Source organism: Pyrgilauda ruficollis, unplaced genomic scaffold, assembly GCF_017590135.1.
Source record: "Pyrgilauda ruficollis isolate IOZ18807 unplaced genomic scaffold, ASM1759013v1 scaffold14, whole genome shotgun sequence".
Lineage (NCBI taxonomy): Eukaryota > Metazoa > Chordata > Aves > Passeriformes > Passeridae > Pyrgilauda > Pyrgilauda ruficollis.
Genome location: NW_024512543.1, coordinates 9,417,539 through 9,445,298, shown reverse-complemented (window position 1 = coordinate 9,445,298; position 27,760 = coordinate 9,417,539). Strand labels below are relative to the sequence as shown.

General features: G+C 43.4%; 2 protein-coding genes across 22 annotated transcripts; one reads left to right on the top strand and one right to left on the bottom strand.

Moving 5' to 3' along the window:
- Window positions 1-296: 296 nt before the first annotated feature.
- Window positions 297-24,898, bottom strand: ATG13 (autophagy related 13). 21 transcript variants are annotated; one of them, XM_041459861.1, is made up of 20 exons: window positions 24,761-24,898; window positions 20,724-20,799; window positions 18,304-18,430; window positions 17,361-17,441; window positions 16,621-16,740; window positions 16,057-16,103; window positions 15,583-15,723; window positions 14,484-14,524; window positions 13,849-13,945; window positions 13,411-13,509; window positions 12,588-12,678; window positions 10,149-10,247; window positions 8,904-9,014; window positions 7,645-7,778; window positions 6,325-6,442; window positions 5,532-5,609; window positions 5,114-5,230; window positions 4,519-4,647; window positions 3,904-3,948; window positions 297-3,323 (listed from the first exon to the last, which is right to left on the bottom strand). In XM_041459861.1, the coding sequence occupies exons 3-20, from the start codon at window positions 18,370-18,372 to the stop codon at window positions 3,246-3,248; spliced, it is 1,695 nt and encodes a 564-aa protein (XP_041315795.1). In that variant the 5' UTR covers window positions 18,373-18,430; window positions 20,724-20,799; window positions 24,761-24,898; the 3' UTR covers window positions 297-3,245. The 21 variants fall into 21 exon arrangements, with proteins under 21 accessions (XP_041315795.1, XP_041315798.1, XP_041315802.1 ...); XM_041459864.1 differs by having other exon boundaries at window positions 18,304-18,385; XM_041459868.1 differs by lacking the exon at window positions 24,761-24,898 and adding an exon at window positions 23,819-24,178 and having other exon boundaries at window positions 6,358-6,442.
- On the top strand, window positions 24,852-26,842 carry HARBI1 (harbinger transposase derived 1). Its single transcript, XM_041459884.1, has 2 exons — window positions 24,852-25,521; window positions 26,064-26,842. The coding sequence occupies exons 1-2, from the start codon at window positions 24,852-24,854 to the stop codon at window positions 26,438-26,440; spliced, it is 1,047 nt and encodes a 348-aa protein (XP_041315818.1). The 3' UTR covers window positions 26,441-26,842.
- The last annotated feature ends 918 nt before the right edge of the window (window positions 26,843-27,760 follow it).

Below are 27,760 nucleotides of genomic sequence, written 5' to 3'. Positions count from 1 at the left end.
TTAATATTTCAGTTTCCCAATTCACTGCTGAGGTCAGCAGGGTCAAACACTGTTCCTCCCACCTCCAGGCACCTGTTCTGTCTGTCCCTCTTGTCCTTCCAGTAGGTTGATCTCAGGAAGATCCCACTGACCTCTCCCACTATTATGCACCAATCCATTTTGCCCTCTGATGGAGGCAGCAACTTGCTCTGTCCTGCATTCACTGACAGGCCACTGATCCTCCTGTTTCCTGGACGAAAACAAGCATGAGCCTGAAACTGTCCCAGACCTGCTGGTACACAGAAAAATGCAGAGAGTGTTGCTTACACAAAAGTTTTATTGGAAATTCTTTGAATACTTGAAGTACACCGGAGACTTTCCAAAACAATACACTTGAGGAACCTTCCCCTCCACCCAAAGTATCTGTAAATCAGCAGCTACACAGATACTGTCCTTAATATTGAGCTGAGCAGAGAGCTGCTAAAATAAACAGCCTTCATAACACAATCTGTGGCAGGCCATAGAAGCAGCTAAGTCTTTAGTGAAGCAGAGCATTTGTGCAATGGTCAGGGAACTCAGAGCCTAGATGTAGCAACTGTGTTTTGAAAGTGAGGACTGTCTAGAGAAGAGGCAGGTAACTCAGCCCTGGAGAATCTCTTACTGCTGTGGCCATCCAGCTCAACACTAGCAGCTTATATAGGCAATTTCCCAGCTTTCTGAAGAGAAGAAAACGTGCCACAGTGACATTTTGCCTTATGAGATGTGAGAGCTGTAGCCACGTTAGGAACTCCATCAATAAAGGAGCACAAGTACAAGCCCTGACCTCCTGGGTGGGATTAACAAGAATGGCAGTGCTCCCTGCCAGCTCCACAGCTTGTTAGCAGAAGAGCACAGCAGGAGTGCTGGCTAGATGAAGTTTAACCTCAACTATTCTCTATTCATACGGCGTGAACCAGCCCCTTGCCTCATCTCTGCTGCTCTGCAGCCCAGACTGTGTCACTTTAGAGACTAAAGCTGACAACCACCTGTCTATGAGCTACTTCCTACAAAGTGGCAAACCAATTTCCTGAGCAAAGGTGACAGGCAGTTGATCCATTAATTCCTTGTGTTCCTGCACCCTTCTGCGACCCTTTCCACCTGTAAAACAAGGTGGCCCGTGGATGGGTATCAGGTATTTGTTACAGCCCATGTAACTGAAGTCCTGTTACAAAATGTTTCATCTTGGAACCTTTCTTAAATGTTTGTGCATCTTACTTTGCACGGACAAAGCAATTTCCATGTGAGGTTGCTAAGAAGTTGAATCAGTTGAGTAAAATAAAAAGGTTCTGGTGGGTAATTTTCCTTCAACGAAGCTCTTATCTGGAGTTTTAGAAGTGCTCCCACCAACACAGCTCTCAACAAAAATTCCCATAAAGTTCAAAGCATTGCTTTGCTCTGGCCTTATAGTAAGTTCTGCTCTGAATTTGGCTCCTTGCTCCAGCAGTGGCACAGAAATAGTGTTCCAGACTGGAGCTGGGGTTCTCCCATCAGCTGCAGGCAATCTCTTCCAATGAAGAATGCAGCTAAGCTGAAGAAGCTGCCACACTGCACCAACTAGAAGGCTGGTTACTCAGCCACTCTGAGGAAATGAAGATGGTTTCTCAGTACTCAAACAACATAGCTCCACTTAAAAGAAACAAGGGAGAAAAGAAGTGGTTTTGGACAGTTAGGGGTCTTGCAGTTGCTCACTCTAGTTACATGGGGCAGGAGGAGAGAGAACCACAAGGAAACTCACCTTATCCAAGTTTCTGTTTAGTGTCACTGTTTCTCCTCCCATCCTTACATGAGGCAGAAGACATGCAAGAGCCAAATCACCCATTGAGCAATTCCAGCCAGTCACACTGTCAGTGGCTGGATTATTACAAAAATAAAATTTCAGCTACTAAAAAGCCAGCTGATTAAAAAGTACCATAAGCTTCCCAAAAAAATGTGCTTCTTTAAAGAAGCTGCCTTCTGAATGGCCAAAGAACACTACAAATTCATCCATACCTATCAGAAAACAGCTTTTTACCAAGTCCCTGCCACTCCATTCCACTGATGTGTGCATTTCATTCTATCAGTGAGCCCTGACTGGATGTAATGGACACATAGTCCCCAAAACAGAGTACAATATTAATCAAGTCTGTCTTAGAAAATAAATATCTTGGATATTTTCCTGCAAAGAGAGACTAGCCTCACTGGCTAGGGTTCCATGGCACACTTGCTCTCTGCAGTGATCAGGACAGAATGACCCGCACTATAACATGAAAACAGAACATCTTTTAAATATAGGTTTCTTTAAAAGCAATAAATATTTTTTAATTATTAAGATCATCTATTAACCATAAAGCAGGAAGGCTTGCAAGGATTAGAGGAAAAAATCTTGGACTAAGACTCCTAGTTACATAACCCTAAAGAAATAGGATTCCTAGTATTTACAGTTATGTTTCAGAAGCAGAGACTATGAATTCAGCATCATCACAGCTGCTATGTGCAGGCTTGCCAACAGTCAACACTCTTTAACCCAGCATGGCCGAATGTCAGTGCACTTGGGAAGGACATGAGGAAAATATTCCTGTAGTTTCACTCCTGCTTATCAGCCACCTAACACAGGGCCTTGCACTGTGTAGAGACCCAATTCCTTAGAAGCAGGAAAAAAAGGTAACTTGGATTATGCAGGTCCCAAAGCTGATGTCTCTCCCTGTGCTCCAAGCACGTACTCTGAAGTCAGGATGAAATGCCCAGTTCTGTGGAATGGATGTCCTGGACTTCAAACAGTTGAATTTGCTGAACTCACAGACCCTGTGGAAATAAGCCAAAGCTTTCTATGCTCTAACAGGATCAGAGACTGCAGGAAAAAGTCTGTTAGCAAGAAGCTCTACCTAGGGAACTTACACCATAGGACCCTTGGAGGAAGCATATGACAACTTTCCACAAAGCCCCTCCATACAGACACAGACTGAAGAGAAAGTAGGTTTCCATACACTGGAGTTTGACTTCCTGTGTCCCTACTGAAGTCTTAAAACTGACTGTGAGCAGGAAAAGCAGTCCAGAACTATGTGGTGGAAAAGTTGAGGAGAATCAGCAGATGAGCTGTATCTGTCATTGAAGAGAGAAAAGAAAGCTCACTTGATGGAAGGAACTAGTCAATGTGAACAAAAGGCAGAGCTGGGGCGATAGAGATATTGATGTCATCTCCAGGATGCCTTGAGGAGGAAGAATTGCTGCAGCAGAACTGGGAAACAGCTTCACTGCAAGGTTTCCACAAAAGCATCAAATTCTTTGACGTTTTTCTCGTGGACTGCCAGCTTCTCTGGTAATGAGTCCTGGAAGGTAAGGAAAGATGTGGATCAGGGCTCATTCACAGCAGACAGAAGAAAATGTTAAACACACTAGTAAAAAAAATCTGAGTCATGCAATCCCTCACCAATGCTCTGGGCTCACCTTTCTACGTGCACAAAAGCACGAGCCCCCTGGCAGCAGCCAGCAAGTGACCCTGAGCCGGGCACTCTGCCCAGAGTCTGTTTGTTCTGCAGGAACAGGAGGTGCACTGGGGCCTCACCTTGTGCAATCCCACCAGCTGCAGCACAATAACCCACTCACATCACTGCCTTCATCAAGTCACTTGCTGCTCTCTGGTTTTCATTTTTCTCCACAGTATGGTACAATGCCAGAGAGCCTAACAGAGCACTCACCCAGATGTGACTCACCAGCCACACTGGAACTCTGACTCTGCTCAGGCTGCAAAGTCAGGCCTGGTTTGCCACCAAGTGAGACACCCCAGAGGCAGGATTAGTTTGGGGGGTTTCAATGACGTAGAGCAAGCATGCTGCAGCAGCATTCAGCTTCAAGACAAACACACCAGTTTTAGAGGGTCAGGTGTACCAGAAACAAATCTGCATTTACTTGGAATATATTAGTGATGGTCTCCCTTTGGGCAGGGTCTCTGTTCTGTAAAGTATAGGAAAGACATGGGGCCTGTTAGAGTGGGTCCAGAGGAGCGCCACAAAAATGATCAGAGGGCTGGAGCGCCTTTCCTGTTAAGACAGGCTGAGAGACTTGGGGTGATTCAGCCTGAAGATGAGAATGCTCTGAGGAGACCTTACTTTGGCTTTTTAGTACTAAAAGGAGACCTTTAAGAAAAATGGAAACAGACTTTTTAGCAGAGGCTGTTGTGATAGGACAAGGGGAAATGGTTTTAAATTGAAAGAGAGTAGATTCACACTAGATAAAAGATAGAATTTTTATGAAGCTGCTGAGAAATTGTAACAGGCTGCCCAGAGAGGTGGTGGATGCCCCATCCATGGAAATATCATGGCCAGGTTAGATGGGGCTGAGCAACCAGATTTAGTTGAAGATATCCCTGCTCATTGCAGAGGGGTTGGACTAGATGACCTTGAAAGGTTCCTTCCAACCCAAACTGTTCTGCAGTTCTATAAAGATACTTTTTCCAACTAGAAATAGGGAGAGCATTATAAGGTACATATGATTTCCACAAACAGAATTTTCAGGATTCCATACCAAATCCTCTGCCATGGACTGTGCTCCAATGTCAATGGAGAGGCTGCTGAGTTGAGGGGGGTTCTGAAATTCACGGTAAAATGTCCCCAGGTCCATTGGAAGAATGTCATCTTTTGAAAATGCTGGTTTCTACAATCAAAGACACTGCTGTTAGTTCCCAGAGACACTGGCTTCCCTTTTGTTATAATCTCAGGCAAAGTCATTACCTGCTATCAGTAAACATCTTGGCATTGCAACTGTTGCTGCAATAATGCCTATTAAATAACTGAAGAACAGCCAATACCACTTGATATCACAGTAGCACTTGAGCAACTGGAAGAGAACATTTCTTTGGAATCTGGCTCCTCTAGGTGCTAAGAGACAGAATGCCAAGCCCAGATGTTAGTAGAGAAGTGAAATGGTATTTCATTTGTAGCTGTTGATTCCTGGTACTAGTGCCTTTGCAGTTCTGGGACTGTCATGCCCTAGAGTGTGGTACTGTGACTGATGTGTCTTTACCACTCCCACTGAAGAGTACTCTGACATCATTTGCCATCACACCAGCACGTGAAGCCCCCCTAAGGTGCAGTGTAAGAGCTCTGATGAGGGCACTTACAAAGTCGATCATAACAAAGTCATCATGGGTGTTCCCTGTGCTGCTGCCACTGGAGCCCTCCGAGTGTAAGCTGCCTTGTAGAGGAGATTCCGTTTCTGGGGATTCAGGAGGATTGACCTGCCCAAGAAATCAAAGACAGTGAGTACTGATCTTACAGTCATGTCTGTGTGTGCTTTGGCAGTGGGGGGCAGTTAGGAGGTTGGACAATTAACATTAACTAGAGCAGGGGCAGCAAACACATGCTGTTATTTGCATGTCTAGAGACCCCAAGATTCAACACAGGAGACTTCTTGAAACCAAACAAATCTAAATAACTAGTTATTTTGTCCAAAACCAAAGTGCATTCAAGGCAGAGAATAGCATGGATGTTTGCATAAGGGATGCTGAGAAGGCACATATACCTCTGGAAGAGTCTTACCATGGGGTCGTTATCTTCCAGCTCAACATTCTTGGGAGCAAACATGGCAAAAGGAATGTCTAAGTTGGCCATGGTCACCTGAGGAGATTTAGCAAACAGAATTTCACTAAGATGCTCTGCTTACCTGGCATGAAAAGGATACTGAACATCTTTGTCAGGCCAGCTAAAACAGCCCAAAGTCATGTCAGCAGTTAGGCAGGAGGCTGACAACCTCATTTAAAAGACATGAAATCCAAAGATGATACTCAGTTGACCTAATGCAGATACATACCTTATACCTTGAGATGGGATTGCTTCTATATAGTATAATATAGGCAAGGATTAATGAACTGCTACAAACTGAAACAATTCTCATTCCTTCATCCAAAAGGCCTAGAACTGCAGCCCTCGAACCAAGCAGATCTCTAAGCTGCCCTAGCTGAACTTAAATGCTTGCTTCTAGTGATGAACTGGTCTACTGCATGTTCCTTCAAGGAAGGGAGGCTTGGGAGCTTTCCTAGTTTATGGACCTGTGGTAGTGGCAGATCATTTTGACATCCAAGTGGAGTATCAAGTCTTCTGTTCTCAAATACGGTGTTAGCAAAGTGGATCAAAGTCAATGGCTGTCACATCCCAAAAGGATTTTATGAAAAACAAAATACTCCTTGGTAAAACCTTGTAGGGAAATGCAGCAGGCAGAAATATGCACTCGCAGTCTCTGAGGTTGCCCTGGCATTGGGGTGCTTTTTGCTCCTCTATGTATGAACAGATGGGAAAAGAAAGGTGCTCTCTGAGAAGATCTACTGCTTGTTACCTGGTTAATGGGTTTGTTGACAAAAGCTCCCACCTTCCGGATAAAGATGGTCTCCAAAAGGTCATGTGGGGAGCCACACTTTCCTTCACTGCTATTGGATACTGTTTCTGTGTCCTCACTGGGGGAGGAAAATCCATAATTAGTGCCTCCTGACACAAACAGGGTAGATAAATAACATTTTTTTATGAGACTTCTCGTTTTTCTTGGTTTACTCCTAGTATTGGAAGAAGGACAACAGAAATCTCTCTTTGTACCATACCTTCCTCCTCAGGAGCACAAAAGGAAATTGGACACTTGTGGAATCAGATTTTTGTTTAAAGCTGGACAAAAACTATTTAGTTGAATGTAAAGTTGCTGAAATAGGCTTTTCTTCTGGGAAATGAGCTTTTAGCTTGTGTGTGTTCACAGCAATTCCTGTTCATCACTACTCTTTTTTCAGTAACACAGTAGTCACAGATCTCTCAGGAGGTGAGAAATCTCCCATTATATCTGTCACTCAGTTTACAAATGCAGCAGATCTGGTACATGACAACAGCCACTCCCAGTATGATTAATTCACTCCATGGCTATTAGGCACTTCCATGACCTATTTATTTTGGTTTTTTTCCTACCACCACAGATGTTCAAAACTTTAAGACAAAAACATAGTTTTGTCCCATGGAAAGAGGATTACCTGGAAAGGATTGAAGAAGATTACTGTTCAAGTATACCCAGGAAAGTGCTAGTGCAACTGAGTTTTGGTTTCCCCAGACCAAAAATCTCTGTGACTCACAACTCTGTGATCCCAAGAGAGATTTCTCAAGAAATAAATATGGTGATCAAAAAACCAGAAGGATTTAATTAGCTGTGAGGGAGTTGATTTAGGACAGTTTGAGCTTGCATTGTTTCCTTTTAAATAACTTTGTAACTAAAGTTTCTTACTAAAATGGTGAACAGATTTATGGTAACTACAACTGGCTTTGGTAACAATGCACATGAAGTCTCTAGAGAATTTAAGACTCATTTTTGAACTTACTGCATCTTGTTTTACAATCAGCAAAACCAGCAGAAAGATTGAAAAAATTATAAAATTGATAATAAAGTTGACATAGAAGAAGATATATTACACAGAAGAAGGATATTACATAGACTGGGAGGTTTAAATAGATGGGCAAGATCATTGTTTGGAGAAAGCCCCAGTCAGAGAAACCTGCAAGTTTATTTGAGGGATGACAATAGTTATGCTACAAACAATAGATTAAAAGGGGAAACAAAAAGTTTTATCTCAGTAGGTTTATAAGTGGGTTAACAGAAGTGATGGATCATCTAAAACCAACCTACCTGCTAGAAGGAGTAGCTGCTGAGTAATGGACTCCATCCAGTGGGGTGCACATCCTCTCTTGGTCAGCTTGAGTGCCATGTGCTGGCTGGCTAGGAACTGGGGGAACTCCCCCTTCTTTGCCTGGACCAATCAACTGAGAGAGAAAGGAACGGTCGAGTTAAGAAATCTCAAACCAAAACCACAGTGCAATACAAAGTAGATTCCATCACACTGGGCATAAGTTGTGGGGGTTTTGGCATATGTCTGGGCTCTAGCCCCTATAAGCCTCAGAGTGATGTCATGTAGGAGTGTATTACCACAATACAAACTCACTTTTTACTCCCTTTCTACTCTACTCTCCACTTCAGGCCTGTTTTACCCTGCAGGCCTGTAGTCTTACAGTCTCTGGCTCTAAGTCCTCTGCTTCATGGGGAGGAATGGGGAGAAAAAACCTTATGTCCTCTTGCTACAACCCCATGGCTCCCTACAGCTTCAAGAGAAGGGGAAGTGGAGAGGGAGGTGCTGATCTCTTCTCCCTGGGATCCAGTGATAGAATGCATGGGAGTTGTCTGAAGCTGCACCAGGGGAGGCTTAGACTGGACATTAGAAAGCATTTCTTTGGAGAGAGGGTGGTCAAAAACTGGAACAGTGTTCTCTTCCTAGAGAGGTGGTCAATGCTTCAAGCTGTCAGTTTTTAAGAGGCATTTGGACAATTGCCTTAATACCAGGCTTTAAACTTGGCCAGCCCTGAACTGGATGTTGGATTCGATGCTCACTGTAAGACCATTCCAACTGAAATTATTTTATTTTATTAACATTGTGTCAGCAAAACTGGTGCAACACCAATATCACAAGAAAAAGACTTCTGTCAACTTGGCTTATTTTTCTGATGAACCAATATAACTATGTCAATATGAACTGCCAGGGTATCCTGTGACTAGCCTACAGAACTGTGCGTGGACAGCTACAGGGGCAGCAGCTCTGTAAGACAGGCAACGTTTGGAATCAGTGACAAGCTGGTGCAGGCAAACAGGCCTGGTGCCTGCTCTCTTGGTGTAGTTTTTCCACATGACCCCGTACCCCAGGAAAGTCAGGGATGCTGAGGAGCCAGTTCCCAACTCCTGTGGAAGTTGTGCTTTCTCTGTGTTTACTTTACATTCTTTCCATTCCTGACAGACAGGACACCAGTGCATGCACTAGTTTCAATGCCTCTCTCAGGTGTACAAGTGACACAAATGGCTGCAATACCAGCCATGCTGGTTCTACTCTCTACAAGTACCTGGTGAGGGTGTGCAGCATTCAAGCCACCAGCAAAGAGTACAGGATACCCCATGTCAGCTGATCCAACTCCCAGGGCAGCAGGCTGATAGGAAAGACGAGAGCTGGAAAGCTAAGAAAGAAGAGAAAAAACAAGGGCAAAGGGAGAGGAGAGAGGAAAGGGAAGGGGAATGCCCCACCGCCTGAATAATCACCAGTCACTGAAGAAGGAATAGGAAAAGTCAAAGGCACAGCATTTCAGGCTGGCAGAAGGATGCTAGATTTTCACTGGAATCAATAATGTAGGTTATTGTTCTAAAAAATTCTTATTCCTATGAGGACTACTTGACAGTAGTCCAGGGGACTAAGTCTGAGCCTTGACAGGAAAACAAGATTGGCTTCCTACACATGTAGGAGGAGGCTGTGCAAGGTACGGCTGACATCCAGTCTCAGGGAAGCTCTGCCAAACAGGCCTGCTTCAAATACTGGTGTAGTGGGTTACATGAATGCCATTGTGAACTTACTAAAGAGTTAACATTTAATATTTTTTTATCCCAAAACAACTTCATTATCAACTGTTTGAACCTATTTCCATTGCAAATTAAAACAGCTCATCTTCCAGACCTGTTCAAATAGCTTCAGTGAAAGAATACATGGTCCCATAAATGTGCCAGGTAAAGAGAACTGGGAAGCTAACCCTTGTGAGATTGCTTTAGGAATTAAGTGTTGGAAGCAGTGAAACCCAGGAGAAATTCCTTATACATCCCAGGCAGAAATCTACCCAGTCATGTTAGATAAAACTTTCCTGTTTTGACTTGCCTGACCTCAAGAGTATTTCTTCCAGAGCTCAGTGTGAGCTCCAGCAGCACCAAAGCTGATGCCCTTTACAGGGATCAAAATGAGGAACAGCACGTTTATTCACATGAGGCTAGTTAAGCTGAGTGGAGCTCTAATGTCTATACAGGTTCTAGGGACATTGACTGTTAACAGAAAACATTCAGAATTGTGCCTTACTAATGTCTTTCACTAACAATCCTTGACATCTGTTGTGTTTTTAGGGGTGCTTGTCCTGTCTTTGGGAGATCTTCATCTGCAAAGGCATTTAAGAAGCCAGTCTCAGTAAAGTGTCTGGCTCATTGTGGGTTCACCAGTCTTTCCCATGCACAGCAAACACTCCACATTGTCAAATTTGTATTTTCCTGTATTTGTTCTGTCATACCAGAACTTGTATTCTGACTATGTATAGCATATTCTATTGACAACTCACTTGATGTGAAAAGGCCAGCCCCATCACTGGGACCTTCAAGGTGTCCGTCACCACAGGAGGAGGTGTCTGAAAATGTGCCTTTGTGACAGTAAAAACACACTGTGCATAGACACAGACAAACAGAGGAAACAAGGAAAAGAGAGAATGAGGGGGAGAGAGAAAGAGAGAGAGAAGGACTTCAGAGAGGAATTATGAAGAGTTGGATGAACTGAATGCTAGTGAAGAGGTTTTGGCTGGAGCAGCCACACCTACACAGAGAGCAGAAATCTCAGTATTGCCAGAAGCACATTCATTTTGTAAATAATTGACTGTTTTTCAATCTGAGTGAACCACTGAACACAGGTAATATTTTAGACTCCAGTACCCTGACAGAAAGTAACTGCCAGAGACTCTGTTCCACAGTTAATTATAATTGATACCAGCAAATTAGCAAGAAAGCTGAGCAGATGCCAGAAAAGGTCAAGTACTTATTTTTTTTTAAATTTACAAATTACTTGTATTTGAGCACTCTCCATCCGTCCATACTCCCTATCCTCCAGCTTTCTGAGGGATCCTATCTTAACTGTGCTGCACCCTTAGAATAGAGGGGACCCAGACTACAGTGCAATTCAAACACACTGATGTGAAGCGGGAACTCCATCAACAGAAGCAAAATGCCAGAAATACAGTCTCAAAGAGGGTGCTAATTCAAAAAGGGCAATCCAAACCTGGTTCACTCCCATACCTCCTTTCACAGTCATTTTCCTGTTTTCACTTGTTTTCAATGGTTTTCACTTTGAGGAAAGCTTCAGCTTCATTTCTGGGTATTACCCATGGCCAGACTCTCCTGAATTTTGGGCTGCTTCACAACACACATACACAGACATGGAAGCTCACAAAGAAGGTGACAACTATTTCCTTGTATCACACAAGTTAGGCCTCACTTTTACTGAGAAGGCAGGTAGAGATTCATACAATTTGCCTACGAAGTCACACAGTTCCTAGTATTTTCCTAGTCATTAACCTGGACAGGACATGTAGAAAGCTGGAGAAAAACAATAACTTCTTCTTTCCCTTTTAATTTAAAGTCCACTCTGCCAAGGCAGCATTACAATTCTAACTGTGGTAACAAAGACTGGCAGCTGCTTTACAAATAAGGGCAAAGCATATGGCAACTATGAGCCACAGAAAAAGCAAGAAAGGCTCATACTTAATGTGAATCCTCAAGGTTCAAGTGGTTTCATAATGCTTTTCCCCCCTCAGTGACAGAAAAGCTTCATGACCCTTGGGGTAGCATCAACTTCAATGTAGTTACATACACTACTACTGTTAAGTAACACTGGCACAAGCACGCCAGTGGAAATTTCCTTAAGAAATCTTTTGTATTTACTTTAGGAAAATACAGGGCACAACTCAGCCACAAACTCATTTCCTGAACTGTGTATTGCAGAATAAGAAAAGCTTTATTCCATCAGACTTACCGTGAGTGCTGATTAATTAGTTCAACATTCCCTGATGCCTGGTCACCTGAAAGCACTTTGGCACAAAAATGCTTCCTAAGAGAAGCTCATTTCTAGCTCGTTCATATAGCAGAATACATAAACCAGGCATCTTATTTCCTCTGAAGCAGCAGAAAGACCCATAGCAAATTCTTTCAGTTTGGAACAGCATTCCTGTTATACTTCATTCTATGTTTCATACTGACAGAGAAAGAGATTTAGCGTCTTTAGATTGTCTTTAAAGGTCAGTAGAGCCATCTGCTTGGCTGGACAACAAGGCAGGGCAATCCTGAATATTTAAAGCAACAGGACAACTGCAACTCCATCTTCAAAATACAGAACTGTGGAGTCAGATACGTAAGACAGTAAAAGAACTTGGGAGTTTCTGGGGTTTTATACTCAAAAGGAAACCATTATCTATTTATTTTAAAATGGAAACTTAAATGAAACTTAAATGAAACTTGCATGGGTCATTTTTTTGCCAATACTTATTCTGGCTGCCCCAACTAATTTTAGATGATCCAATAAATACAGCTTTTGTCTTTTTTCTCTCTTTATCTAGCATTTTCCTGGAATTTCAGTGCTTCTTTCTCAATGTCAGTCTGTTACTCCTACTTAGGCTGTCTGGCATCAATGTCTTGAATTCCTCCTCTTGTAGTATTGGTATGCAAATGTGTAAATGTGTAAGTACACTGCTGTCCTCTTCAAGCACACCTCAACCTAGCTAGAGGAATAGGCTCTTTTAATCCTTCTCAGTAATTCAATCTTTCTAGGCCCCTGGAATTTTGTTGAAATTAGTATCTAATTTTGATAGATTTTACTCAAGAGTGTAATGCCATACATTAAATTTTAATTAGTAGCAGGAGGATTTCTGTTTGCACAATAGCTGATGTAGAAATATGCAAACTATTCTTACAGCAATTGTTCTATCTAAAAGTAAAAAGAGCCTGGTTTCTCTTACCTGAGATGGAGGAGAGGTGGAAAAAGATGTGGTACACACTTCTTGGGAATCTTCTACTGAGGGGTATACTGCACCATTGTCCTCACCAGCTCTAAAGCAGCAAGAAAAGACAAATTTTCTAACCGGAAATATTCCTTAAAACAAACAAATAGTAAAACACACTGGGACAAACACTGCAGGGAGGTTGAGAGTATTTGGGTGTAGTTGAAAGGAAAATTATGAAGGGCTCTCATCTGCTTGCCAGATCTGAGGAAAACAAAGTGGGAAAACGTCAGTTTTCCTCAGATGTTTGTCTTCTACCCCATGCAAAACAACAGGTGTTTCTAACTAAAGCTTTTGTTATACCAGCTAGTGCTGCTGGCTTTGGTGTTTACACAACCATTGTCAATCAACACCACTGGTCCAAATCTGAATGCCCTCACAATCATTTTAGAGAAGGCAAACCTCTCATTTCCAAAGAGAAATTAAACTGCTCTTCCCCCAGTGGAAATATCCAGGGATGCATGCATCTAGACATGTAGTTCTGCATCAGGATTAACCATTACACTTTCAAATTCCTGAAGGCAGCCAAGACTAAACATCCTTTGTGTCCAAGTGCTTCTGTGAAGAATTTGGGAAAATACTGGGGCTTGCTGCACTCAGCCATCTCAATGTGAGGAGAAAAATGTCACATTTCATCACATCTTTAACTATGCCAATATGACTGACACTAATTCTCCAGTGTCCCTTCCCATGCTGTCAACAAATAGTGGAAAAGGCTCTGTATTTGGGCATAATGGATGCCTTTACCATGGCCCATGACTTCAACTCAGTATTTCCTCACCTGTAATTGCAGGGATGCATGGGTGAAGAGCTGGGATAGGGACGGTCCACAAAGTGATCAATTATAATCCCCATGATAGGAGGGGTCCTCTCAAACTGCCTGCAAGGCAACAAGCAATGGTGTTACTGGCTTTTTCTCTCTACTCTTCCCAATTTGTGGTGCCCTCACAGAAAACCCTTGTACCTATTAATGGGACCAGAGCATCTTTACAATTTAGTCCTCCAGGCATGCATCAACAATTTGGAGTTCTAGAGCCTGGCTCAGGGCTACCCAAATACTCCCCTTGCTGCAAGGCTTAAGTGAGAGAGAGAATTCTTCATGAAAGAGAATCTCAGCAGGAAAGGATAAGCAGAAGGGAAAGATTTGCGGGCTCAGAATATGAGGGGTTTAACAGTAAATTATTGTAAAACAGTTTCTGGCATGATCACATTTTCTCACCTGGTTGACATGAAAGCAAGGTTGATTCTGTAGGCACAAGACAAAGTGATGGTGCCCACTGGGGTACCCACTGTCCCAACACGGACTGTCTGGAAACCTGTAAAGTTAAGGAATAATTATCAGTTTCGCTGATTATTTATGTGCCATACTTTTTTATTCTGAGCTTACATTATCTTATTTCAGTAGTCTAACCATTCTGTCTTGCAATCTGAACCTCAAAAACACACATAGAACCTATAACAAAACAGCAGCACTAGGCTACCTTGCTGGTAGGCTTCACCTGCTTGACTTCTGATGTTGCTTCCCGGCTTCTTGGTCTAAAATACTGTTCTAAAGTGCTTCCTGTTCCTCAGTAGATCATGACCTCCTTTACCAGTCCTGCCTCTTATCAACATAATTCCATATTCTTATTTCAGTTCCGTATCAGTAGAGTCAAAATGGCAGTCACCTGAGACTTTGTCCAAGTACCACCATTATACTTGTCACCTTGTGACACAAGGCTGCTCTGGCAGAGCCAGACAAAAAGCATATGTAAGCCTCAGACTCATTTTCCTTACGGTATTTGGGAATAGTAACCAAAAGGCAGTCAGAATGAAACACAGTTCTGCTCTTGTTTGTGTGTTGTCTAATCATACCTTCTCCCAAGCCACTCAGCTGGACTTCACCAAAATAAATCCTGAAGGAAAAAGAAAAGCTGTTAGATCCAGTACGGGCATAATGCTATACATATTCTTATTTAATTCTGGCAGTTGGAAGCCTGGAACTACTTTTCTTCTTCAGGAAAAAAAAAAGCCCAAAATAAATGGCTGGAATGCCCATCTCAAAAAACCTTACAGCTGCTCCAGAAGAAGAACAGATCATGTAAAAATAAGGAGAAAGAGAAAATAGTAGTCCAATCAGAAATTTCTCTTTAATTTTTTTAAGCCTCTGTGGTTAAGTCTATAGTTCAGAGCAAAAATGTGAAGTGATACAAACTCCACAGATAGGTCTGAGTCTAGAAGCTGATGCTCATCACACAACATAAAAGATTAACTGTGCTGTAAAGAGATTTGCTCTTAAGTACATGCCAAGTCAGCAATGGAGGCAAAAATGAGAAAATGGCTGGAATTTCTTTTTGAGTTCTCAGCTGTGCAAATGATAACAAACCTGAAATTTACAATCATATAAATTAGCTGTGCAAACATGTCAAAGACTTTTCTCAAAGCCAAAAACAGGGTCTGGAAGACAACTATGAACCACAAGCCAGTCAGACTCACAGGCTAAACAGAGTGGAACCCAGTATTTGGATGAGTAAAATGCAAAAGCTACAGGAATTGGAGTTGAGGATGCATCTTTAAAGTGGGATAACAGGAGAGAGTCTGAATCTATGCTGCAAAAGTATACATTGCAGTTATGTGCAATGCAGAGAGGCATTTATCAAGCCAGACACCAAACAACTGGATGCTAGTAAGCAATCTATCAGGGATTGCATGTAGAATTTTTTCTTTACTCTTCCTAACATGGTAGGCTAACACTTCACAGCCTGTGCTTAGCTTTTCTTTCAATGGCTCAAGTGAAGGCTGTAAGGTGATACATACATAGAGCAAGGTTTTCTTCTGTCGCTGATGAGTAGTATTTCTATACAAATAATTTGATTTTATTATTACTCATCCCTTTTTAACTACATTTGCAGCTACACTGTGCAAGTCTAGAGTCTCTCCTGTTTGCTTTTCAAATGGGAAATTTTTGCTTTACCTGTACAATATTACATATTCATGGCCTTGTTTCCTAGAGAGCCTGTAGGCTGGAGTTACTCTGGTTATAGCAAGCAAAGACTTCAGCAGTAGAGACAGCCTGTTGTATACAGTGTATGAAACTTTGATTTCTTTGTCACACCTAGAGAACACAAAGGAAAAAAATTAGTCTTTTGTCCACAACTAAGTTGCCTGGGTTTGGGGTTCTTGTTTGTTTTGGTTTGCAGTTGCTTTTGATTATTTTATTTAAAATAAAATTTACTCTGGGGCAGTTGTTTAATTTTATTGCCAAAATGATAAATAAAGCCCTAGTGTGGCTACCTGTACTGACCAACCAGCTTAAGTCTTGCTTCAACCTAGTCACCTGCTGTAGAAGAAATTGCTGAAAAATGCCATGCAGCCATCACCATTGATCACCATTGATCAGCATGGATCACTGCATCAGCTAAGAGCTACAAACAAAGAATGCACTTACTTTTCATTCATTTCGAGACACCAAATTTCCAGCTCCATGGAGTCTCCCTGGATCAGAGAAAAGATGGCAAACAAAGGCTCATTTCAGAACACAGACCTTTTCAAATCTCATTAGTGATCAGCAATGGCCACACCTCTCAATGATTTGTCTCCTGGCTCCCATTTTCTTGTGATGCAGTGATAGAAAAAGGTGCACTGGAAGTGTCCTTGCACAATTATGTCACCTGAGGGAATACCTTCTTCAGAATGCCTAAGTTCTTCATGGGCTAAGAAATTATTTTTTTTAAATTTAAGAATTTAAGAATTTAATTTTCTTAAAATTACTTTCTTAAAAAATTTAGATTTTTCTGCTGAGTCATTTGTGTGTTTGGCCTCAGATTTTTACAGTGAAATGCTTCTGTTAAACAACACATTTCTTTTCATTAGCATATCACCTAACTTAATAAAAATTAGATAGTCTCACATCATCTTGCATTAAAGGGCAGGAGCTCTGGTAGTTGACTTAAGATTCAGGCAAAAAAGCCCACAAACAAAAAAAGGGCATCTGTTTTGACTCAGTTCTCACCTCTGAGGTTTTGAGAGAAATCTCCACACACATAGACCGTCCAACAGCGGGCAGCTGTCCTGCCAGGGCTTTCTTTGCTTCATGAGTAACCTCTGGTATATCTTTGATTGCCAAATTGAACTGCAGAATCAAAGAGATGGTTCCATTTTTTTATTTCTTTGAAAAACTGCCTGATGGTACATTTCAGACAGGCTCACAGACCCATATATAACATACTAGGTCAGTGTCCACTGAAATACTTATGAAACAGAAAATTCCCAGCTGGGTCCAAGCTTTTCACATTTACAAAGATTCCCTTGGCTGCTAATTCAAATGTTTTTCTTAATGCTGCTATAAAAAATATGCTCCTTTTCCCTCGGTCCTATCTTCACCCACAGAGTATCTTGAGTCTTTTAATTTTAATTAAGCCCATTACTAAAATGTCCTGAATTGCAGAGTAGCAAACTTCTGACAAATAAGAACTCATCACCCCACTCCCAAGCAGATCTTGGAAATGTGCCGTAGCTGGCAGGAGCTGCGGAAATCTTTCCCCTCATCAGCCTGTAAGAGTCCAGAGTGATTTGTTGCATGTGAACAACAACCACCAACCTCCCACAACATCACCAAAGAAAATAACTAAATATAGTACCTACTCTATGAATAATTATTATGGTCTGCACAAGACTGTCATAATCACGTGGTGTTCTCAGCACACACACACACACAGAGTTATGGAGTTGCTTTAAAAAATACAACCTTACCCAGTCAGAACCTGTTGGGGAGGATGAGGAGCGGGTACAGATTTTCTCTCCAAGTCGGGCCTGGACAATTACTTGTACTGTCTGGAATAGAAAGAAAAGGATACTTAGTAATGTTCTGGGCTCAGCACCAGTTCTGAACCTCAGTTCAGAGCCTGAGCTACACAAGCTCTGAGTGAAAAAGATGAAAGGGCTGACCAGGATGTAGAGAAGTAGAGTTTGCTACACTGTTTTTCAGTTCTAAACAATTTAAATTATTACATGTAACAGGCAAATTATTTCAGAAAGAAAATCATTTTAGACTGACCTTTCTCTGTAACAAAATTAAGAGACAAAGTCAATTTTCCAATCAGGATTTCCAGTTTTCAATAGAAAATTCAGAAAAAATTACAAAAATATCCCAGGCCTGGACAACTAAACTAAAGCCAAATGAATCTGTACATTTAGGCCAAAGCCACTGTCAGACTATCTACTTGCACCTACATATGAAGTGAGGCTAAATTTTATAATTACATATCAACATCATTCAAAAAAACATTCTGGTATTATTGTTTTTGGATGCAATATAAAACTTTAGATAGGCTGAAAGAGTGGAGTCCAGCAGATAAACTACCTAACAGCTGGTAGTCAGACATGCTGCTAGAAACCCAAAGCTGACAGAGGTGTGAAGTGCCTACGACTAATTCTAAAGCAGAGTGTTTCAGGAGGATGGAAGAGGATTTGAGGGTAGGAAAAAGGGAAAATATGTTTTTCTAGTTGTTCTCAGGAATCTCTTAAATTTGACATCAGCTCTTATTGCTTTGTTCTTCAGCAAAACAAAACAAAACAAAAAAACAACCAACCCAAACCTCAGTCTTGTTACTCTAGCCACACCAAGTACGTCATTTGTTTTGTGGCATTTTTTAAACAAGGAAAAAGAGGCATTTGTCCAAAGAAGAAAAATTACCTTTAAAGCAAAAAATTTGATGAACTTGTCCAGGTCCTTCCTGTCCTGGGAACTGAGATCAGTGTCCATTGCATATGGCAATCTGAAATATAGCACAGGTCTGGGAATGAAGTCTTCTTCCAGCTTTCTGTTTAGATTTCAAAATATTTTTGCCATTAGAGGCCATCTCAAAGAAATTATAAATACCAAAGCACTCTACCTGTCAAAATCTGAACATACTAAAAACTTTGGGATGTGAGTGTGCAGTATAAATGCACATTGATAGTTTATCTGGTCAGTGCAAAGATCAAAAAAATGTAAAACACCAAAGAAGGCTCTGAGTTAAAACACAGTACAAGTCCTACAATTTTGCTAGCTTAATTTAAAAAAGCAAAACAAATAAACAAAAAAAACCAGAACACCCCAACACCACAATGACTGCATTCTGTGCCAAGCTAACCATCAGATATGGAGGTCTCTGCTTCAAAAATAATGCATCTTCACCTATCAGCACTGGTCAAAACCAAGCCAAATTGTTTTCTTGAGCCTGAAATTCTTAGAACAGTATTTCAGTGGTATTTCAGCAGAAATCTATATAATAAACCATTGCTGAAACAGGCTACACTGCTTCTTTACTTTCAATAAATAGTACTTGAAGTAAAACTATACAGCTACAACCAACTGAAAAGACAAATTTTTGTCAAGAAATAGACCAAAATCCTCTGTTCACTTCTCTTGGAAGCTCTGATAATAAATACTTAGCTTTCACATTGACACTGCCTTGTTTTTCAAAATACAATTGTTTCTAGGAACACAATGAACTTGCACAGCATCTGAAGCAGGGCAAGGCAAGGCACTAATCCTATTTTTGTCACCATCATGTCACAGGGCCTGGGATAAATCACAATTCTTCTGTCCCTCAGTCTCTTCATACATAAGTTAATAATCATATAGAGACCATTGGGGGAGGAAGGCCTTAATTAGCAGCATTCGTTGTAGTATTTGCTTGTAAGCCTTCAAAGCATTAATTCACTCTTACCCCCGTTGCAGTTTTGAGACAGCTAATCAGCCTGAAGCAGCTTGTCAGACATCCCGTATTTACGGAACGTGCTGCTCCGCGCAGGAATGCCGGCGAGCTGAGGTCAGGGAGCACAAGCAGCTGCTGTGCACAACGTTATTCGGTGTTCAATCATTAAGCAAAGACTGAACTTACAGCAAGGTATGCTATTTATGCAAATTAAAGCTTGCAGGGCAAAAGGGCCAATAGCCCTGTTCACACAGAAAAGACAGAATCTTTCACGACCATGCACATGCAGTACTCCTATTTAAAATATTGCACTTAGTGACAGTAAAGCCCAATGCTTTAGGAGCATCAATCAAAAAGGGCTGCAAGATAAGAGTACTGCAATTTACAGAGCACGTTATAGAGAACAGTGCTGCTTTCTGAATGACTCTATAAAAAGAAAGCTGGACATACCATGTAATTGAAAGTTCCTAGGCTACATTCATACCACATCTCCTTAAGCTGTACTGTTCTCATTACAAATTATAATTTAAATTGAGAACTAACAACACAAGTGATTCAATATCAGATGCATTTTCAAATTATCCTTTGGATATTTTAACCTCGTCATTAAAACTGTTATGCCTTCTTTCCCTGCATTTACCTCCACTAGACAGATTACAGACCCTTTCCACTGTGGAGGCTGCAAAAGGAAGTCAGCATTTAAAGCGTTTGATGCGGTACTCAAATTTTAAAAAACCCAACTCTTTAGTACAGACATGTACCACTACAAAAAAAATAAAACAACACAAATCCCCTCAAACAAACAAAAAAGAAACAAAACCCCAGGCAAGAACAACCTGTTATTATTATTTTGACTTAAATAAGTACAGCACTGTAAGGGCTGAGGAGATCTGAAATCTTTGACAAACCTGGCTGATACAGGCAATGAAATACTGCATAAAAAATATGGGTTTTTTTCAGCAAAGAGAATGCTGACATTTAAATACTAGGGAAAAAAAAAAAAGTCATACTGGCTTTTAATGTGAAAACTTGTATGTAACCCCTGCAGAAAGATGCAAGGAAGTATATATCCTGATATTGTGGGAGAGCTGTCAAATAAAGCACCCACATTTGCCTTTTGAGGCTGTAAAAAACTTCTGGTATCAACTATTTCAAGGTACTTGGAGACTAATGGAAGGTGTTAGGCTCACTGGTGTGTTAGGAAAGGGAACAAAGATGATCATCAGCATGGCTGCAAGTGCAGTACAGGAATTTGTTTTAATGACCCAAATATCTCTAGAGGGTTTAACCACCAGAGGGTTCAAAAAATGAGAGCCTCATGGTTCTGTCCTGCTGCAGCAGAACTGGGATTCTTCCTGGAAGATCTGAAACTACCTGTAACATTCATCAACCATTTGGAGATTCATACTGTTACCTCTCAAGCTCCAAATGCCAGCAACAGTTAACCCACCAGAGTCCAAAGTGGAGCAGAAAGTATCAGGCAAGGTTTCCTGGAAAGGAATAAATAATTTCATGGGAAAACTGGGACTTTAGAACTCAGCTCCTGAAATGTCTAAGGGCTCTCATCTCCTATTTTTGTAGGAGAGTCTCTGGTGATTGCCTGAGACCTTCTAAGACTTAGAACAGTATTCACCTTTAGAATCAGTCTTGGTAAGAGTTAAGATGGAGCTAGAATTACAGCAAACTTTTTATTTATAAAAATTCTTTGGTACTCTCAGGTTAGCTGCCACAGTTGACCTGAACAGGAAGGAAATTCTTTAAACTTAGTTCCACCAAACTCAATCAATTTCTCATGTCCAGTAGGTTGCAATGCCAGCACAGCTCCTTGTTAAGTGCTACTGCACAGGCCTATGCGTAACTCAAGGATAACACTGGCTCATTTCACACTGAATAACAACTAGAAGGAAATAACCTTTGGTCTAGGTTAGAATACAGATGACTGATTTCCCCTCAATCAGGTAATCCCTTAAGTAAACTGATATATTCGCCAGCACATGATGCAACAAGCATCTTGTCCATATGGCTTTTTGCTTTGTCTCCCGCTTCCTGCAACACCCATTTTTATACTATTGCTTTTATTTATAGGCCTTTGTCATCACTTGACTGTGAACAGAAACATCAGAAACAGCAAAGGAGAATTGCCACATGTGGCTCTTTTGACTAAATCTTTATTCCTTCTCCCAAGGCTGAGACAGATTTTATCCAACAGTTTACCATCTAAGCATTGTGCTTTACATGCTCTGCTGCTATTTATACCCTCCTTCTCTGAGGAGAAGGACACATCAGCATAAGGTGATGGCGCTGTTCTCATGATGCAAGGAACTGCAAGAGCCCTCCCCTTAATGCCTCGGCAGAGCCGAGAGGAACTACAGCGACAGGCACCGTGCTCCCAGCCGTGCTCCGTGCTCCCAGCCGAGGGCACCCGCTGCCGGCAGACACCTGTAACCCGGCACACAGCAGGTGCACGGAACACCTGGGATCACCGGCAATACACTACGTGTTCCACGCAGGGGAATTGAGCCAGTGCATCTCTCTGACACCTACAGAGACAGGAAAGAAGCAGAAGCATCTGACGCACACCAGGCATTACTGCGGCTGGGGAAAGCATATAGAGGCTGCTTCCATCATCTCCTGTATTTCTCTCTGAGCCATGGTGGCTATAACTTAAAGTTATCTTGCTTTCTTTTCAACCAGACATTCATCAATGCAAAAGAATTACTCATGGTTCTTAAGCCAGAGTGAAATTGAAAAGACAAGAGGGAAGAAACCAGAGTGGGTGTAGCTGTAAGGAGAGGGCTGTGGACAGCTCTCATCCCAGACGTTTGTTGCCAGCTACGGGACTGTGCGCCCCAGACTGCACTCCTTGCCCGTACCACTCTTCCAGAATTTCTTTTTTAATAGAGGATCAAATCCAATCTCCAAGAATGTCCTATGAGAAGTTTAGAAAAGCCTTGTTGAATCATGCAGTACACAAGAAGCACATGGAAGTTTCTGAAGCTTTTAAGAGTGGCTAGAACACATCCTCCCTTCAATGAACAAGAAGCTTCACTGCAAGCAGGTATTTTGAGCACACTAATAAGCAACTATAAAAAGATCTTCATAAACACAGTGCTCTTTTCCAAGACTGGGCCTACAAGTCAAAGTCTAGTATCCTACAATTACTAAAAATTAATCTCCATTTTGCCTTCTTAGTAGATTAGTCAGAAACCTAGGGAGAAGTAGCAAACAGTTCTAAGTTTTAAAGTGTGACACTCTCATTCTTTAAAGTTTATGGATTTTTTTAAGAGAAGATTAAATTCTAGCAGAAAAACTGTTTCACATAATATAAACATTCTGATGTAATCAAAGGCTCTGTAGTTCACTATATGTTCAGGTTTTGACTGATCAAGAGGTAATTTTTCCTTCTGATCAGGAAACAGATTCACTTTATAACCAATAAATGACTCCACAGTTTAGTAAATACCGTACTAAAGCCAGCACTGCCAGCTCCACTGACTTAGAAACAAAATTAAGTAATTCCTGTTGACCAGCAGTTACATTCTGTACTTCCCTAAGGTCTAAAAATGGTATCAGTCCAAAGGTCCATCCTCTCAGTTTGTTTGTCAAGCCAAAGTATACAGACTGAACCAGAATCTGCTTCTACATACCCTGCACTATAATCACCAACACAATCACCACCTCTCAGCTACAGTATGAACACACATTCAGAAATGTTAAGATTATACAATACCACTAAAGCAAAATAAAGTGATCCTGTACGATCCTTCTGGACATCTACAGACAGCCTGGCTCATCTGAAAGACTTATTTCTTGCCCAAGAAGGAAGGGTCCTCCAGGTCAGGCCACTCCTACAATAATTTGGAGATGCTCTAAACTTTATTTGGACAGCCAACTAATTTTCAGCTAAGGCAGTAATTTGCTGTGTTTTTCTCCCTTGGTATGTGCCTAGTCACGTCGCTTTTGGGATTTGTAAGTAGGCAGTTTGTAGGCTTAGTCCAAAGAGTCCCTTTTCTACCTGTTCATTGACACGGAAGGCGTCTCTGCTCCCAGTGAATCCACGGGAACGACTCTGACTGTGCCCCCAAGAGCCACACCTCCCACAGGAAAGAAAGATAGGACCACCTGTAAACCTCTGCTCTTTCCCAGCATACCACAAACTCACATCTCACAGGAAGACCATACAAGACTATATAATCGAGCGTAGGGTCTCAGATTCTACTATTTCCAACAGGCTGCGAAGCATTTTGATTTTAAATGACCACCTGCTGAGATTACAGCAAGCCACATCTTTTCCAGGCTCCACTGACAGCCACCAGTCGTTAGGAAAACGAATCGCTGCGGACACGCGGCTGTCGGGAACCGACTCCCGCGAGCAGCGAAGCAAAATAAAACGGAGATGCGAAGCCGTAGCCAAAGGTTTAAGACCCACGTCACAGCCCCCCATCCCCTGGAAGGGCCTCCCGCAGGCCCGCGGAGCTCCCAGCCCTGCCCTGCGGGGGCCCGCGGTACCTGCGCGGGGCCGGCAATGCTGGCGGCGCGGCGGCTCATCCCGCGCGGGGCCCGCTCCGCCGCCGCGCCCCGGCGCCTCCTCCGCGCCCCGACCGGGCACGGGGAGAGCCCCGCGGCCCCGGGGCCGCGACCGCCGCCTTCAAGCCCCGAAGTCGCTCCGGGGCTCCGGCCGGCGTCCCTCCTCCTCCTCGTTCCCGGCCCGGGGGTCTCGCCGCGAGTGTCAGCGCCGGCGGGGGTGCGCGGCTGGCGGCGGGGGCCGGGCCGGGGCTGCCGCTGCCCTCAGAGCCGCGGGCTGTGCCGCGCCACCGCCATCGCCGTCGCCATCGCCGCTGTTTGTTTTCATCCGCTGCGGGCGGGGGGGGGGAAGGAAGGAAGGAGGAAGGGAGGGAAGAAGGGAGGTGCCTGAGCGTCCGCAGCGGCACTTTCCACACGCAGTCGCCGCTCCCCGCCCGTCCGCGGCACGCTGAGCCCGCAGTCCGGTGCGGCAGGAGGTCGCCTGGCCTGGAAAAGCGGGGCAGCGCCCGGCGCCGCTCCCGCCGGTAGCCCCTTGCCTGTGGCGAATCTATCGCCGCGAATGTGGGGCCGGGCCGGCGGGGACCGCCTGGGAGCGGCCGCGGGGCCGGTAAGGGGCGGGACGACTCCGGCGGAGGTCGGGCGGCCCGTGGGGTCCGGGGCGCCCGGCAAGGGCAGCGCCCGTCGGGGCTGCGAGCCCGCCCGCCGGGCTGCCCGCCACTCGTGTCTGCCGTGCCCCGGCGAGGGTGACTGGGGACGGCTCCAGCTCCCTCTCCGCCACGGGAGGTAAATTGCTGTCAGCGCCAGGCAGAGTTGTCGGCTCCGCGGTGAGCCCACCTGGCTGCCCGTGTATTTAAAAGCAGAAAAGTTAAAAGCTTTGTTGGATGATCAGACTGAAAGGAAAATGGTAACGGAGTCTGAAAAGCTCACCAGTAACAACTCTTCTGAGTATCCTCTTTTGCTTTATGCAGGTGAAGCCTCTGAGAAAGCCCTGTCAGAGAGGAGCCCCAGGCCGTCAGTCATGGCCGTACCTATCGCGGTTCTTGACTGCGACCTCTTGCTCTACGGCCGCGGACACAGGACTTTGGATCGCTTCAAGCTGGAGGATGTCACGGATGAGTATCTAGTGTCCACGTACGGTTTCCCCCGACAGTTCATTTGCTACCTGGTGGATCTCCTGGGAGCCACTCTCTCACGCCCTACACAGCGGTCCAGGGCCATCAGTCCAGAGACGCAAATCCTTGCTGCGCTGGGTTTCTATACCTCTGGCTCCTTCCAGACTCGCATGGGGGATGCTATTGGCATTAGCCAAGCCTCAATGAGCCGCTGTGTTGCCAATGTAACCGAGGCACTGGTGGAAAGAGCCTCACAATTCATTCACTTTCCTAAAGATGAAGCTACTGTACAGACCCTGAAGGATGACTTTTATGGGCTGGCAGGAATGCCGGGAGTGCTGGGGGTGGTTGACTGCACCCACGTGGCAATCAAAGCGCCAAATGCTGAGGACCTGTCCTATGTGAACCGAAAGGGTCTGCATTCCCTGAACTGCCTCATGGTGTGTGATTCCAGAGGAGTCCTCCTTAGTGCTGAAACGCACTGGCCAGGCAGCCTGTCTGACTGCGCGGTGTTAGAGCAGGCAGCCCTCACAAGCCAGTTTGAAACCGAGCTACATAAAGATGGCTGGCTACTGGGTAAGTCAACTTTTCATCCTTGTTTTCAGTAGAAAGTCAATTATATATTGTCTCCTTACTCTGGGCACAAGTCATATGTTTACTTTCAATTGCTTTCCTGCAAATTGCTTTGAGATTAATGACTCAGTTTGGACAGCCCTTATCTTGGAAGCTTAGAACAGTAAATTCTAATCTGTGTTTTACACAGTCTGACTACTGTATGTATTAATCCTCATTCATTCTGTTCTTAGCTTTCTTTCAGTATTCCACACCTTTCCATGCTGAATTACGTAATTTTTAATTCCAGGTACTGCCCTAGTCCAACTGTTTTCCCCTGTTTCATGCAGTAGTTTAATTCCCTTAAAACTCTTCTGTGGGAAATGTTCCTGTGTAAAACTGAATGCCTTTACTTTGTCACATTTGTAAACCAGAGTTACTTCTTCCATGCCTTCTTTTAGCCAGAGGAAGAACTTATTCTGTATCTGCTGTACGAGTAAACCAGGCTGAAATCTGTGGCTAACTGTAGGTGTGTAAGCTGTCCTGCTCCTTTCCACTGCTCACAGGTGACAGCTCCTTCTTGCTCCGGACGTGGTTGATGACCCCTCTGCACATTCCCGAGACGCCTGCAGAGTACCGCTACAACATGGCCCATTCCGCCACTCACAACGTCATTGAGCGCACGTTCAGAACCATTCGGTCGCGGTTCCGCTGCCTCGATGGCTCCAAAGGCACCCTGCAGTATTCTCCAGAGAAGTCCAGCCACATCATTCTGGCCTGCTGCGTGCTTCATAACATCTCCCTGCAACATGGGCTGGACGTGTGGTCTGCACCAGCCGCAGGACACATGGAACAATCGGAAGAAGAATACGAGCAAATGGAGTCGGTGGACTCGGAAGCCTGTCGTGTTCGTCAGGAACTTTTAATTACTCATTTTAGCTAATGTTGTCACAGAGGGAAGGTTCATCTGGGAAGTTATCTGGAGCAAACATGCCCCTTCCTCTTCTTTAAGCCTGTAAAGACTTAAGCAGATGTGAGATGAGAAGAAATATACTCTCTTCATTTTGGGCAAATTTCTGAACTTCTCTCAATCTCTCCAGAGATTCAGTTTAATTGGTACATTTTTGCTGTCATGATGCTTAGAGGCGCCCCATTCACTTGACTTAGAACAACGACTAATGTGACAACAGTGGGAAAATTAGGGAAATTGTCTTTTATAGTGTTGGAAAGTCTGTAAATCTTGCACTGTTTTACAAAGCCACAATTCTATTCCACTGTGTAACTCAAAACACTTATGATTGATTTTTTTAAACAGTATTTTGCACAAATTAAATTTCCACATGAGCTCCTTTCTACTGTGAATTCATGAGCAGCAAAGCAAACATTTATATTTTTGTTTGCAGGTATAAATTCTTGCTCAACACCATTTTGCCATTTTGCACATCTCACAAACCCCAATGATTTCTCTGAAAGCTGGCAGCTGTGTTCTGGGAGGGGTCTGGCATTTTGCTGGGCACACACTAGTGCTTGCACATATCTAGAGGGATTGAACATTCTTGCTTTCCCAAACAGGCTGGAGAAGATGTTAAGCTATGGTGACTCTTGGGTACTTAACAGACATCAGGAAATAGGCTAGTGGAGGTGAGGCTGGTGTGCTCCTGCAGCAGGAACTGGTCATCTTGTTGCTGTAAAAGAAGTGCCAGGGGCTGACTGGGTCACAGAAATTGAACCGATTGCAAAAGTTCTCCTCTTAGATCGAAGCAGAGGTGTGGAAAGGCTGCTCTAGCACTGCTGGCAGTCTACTTCTTCAGTGGAACAAGATGACTGATGCACGCAGTTGTTGCTGGCACAAGGCTGGGCAGTTTCCTGGAAATGTTCTCTTTCTAAAAGGCACAAGTGTTTCCAAGGATCTCATGACAGCAGTCTAAGAAAATTTTCTTCCTTAGATTTTATTGTTTACTGGGCAGTAAACATAACAAAAGTGGTAGGAAATGCAGAAAACTACAAAACTGTAACTGCTTAAAGTAGCAGTGACACTGCCTGGCATTGTGGATCTGTCCTTTTAGAGGAAGCAAGCCTGGATCATGTCCCACGTTTGATGAATACAAGTGTATGGGGCACATTTCACAGCGCAGGGTGGAGATGCAGGGTTGGATACACTCTGCCAGGTTTGCAGTGGCAGTAAGCACTTACTACTGACAGAAAACCAAGCATGCATGATGACATGTAAACAGGACATTTTCAGAAGCCTCAATGAGGGCTG

Bases quoted from the DNA above. Each gene is read 5' to 3' on its own strand.
- ATG13 (XM_041459861.1), bottom strand. From the start codon at position 18,372: ATGGACACTGATCTCAGTTCCCAGGACAGGAAGGACCTGGACAAGTTC. The intron at 7,779-8,903 runs GTACTTGTAGAG...TTTCTCTCTCAG, and splicing joins ATGCTGCACACCCTCACCAG to TTGATTGGTCCAGGCAAAGA. The intron at 6,443-7,644 runs GTAGGTTGGTTT...TTCCTCCCCCAG, and splicing joins GCAGCTACTCCTTCTAGCAG to TGAGGACACAGAAACAGTAT.
- HARBI1 (XM_041459884.1), top strand. From the start codon at position 24,852: ATGGCCGTACCTATCGCGGTTCTTGACTGCGACCTCTTGCTCTACGGC. The intron at 25,522-26,063 runs GTAAGTCAACTT...CACTGCTCACAG, and splicing joins TAAAGATGGCTGGCTACTGG to GTGACAGCTCCTTCTTGCTC.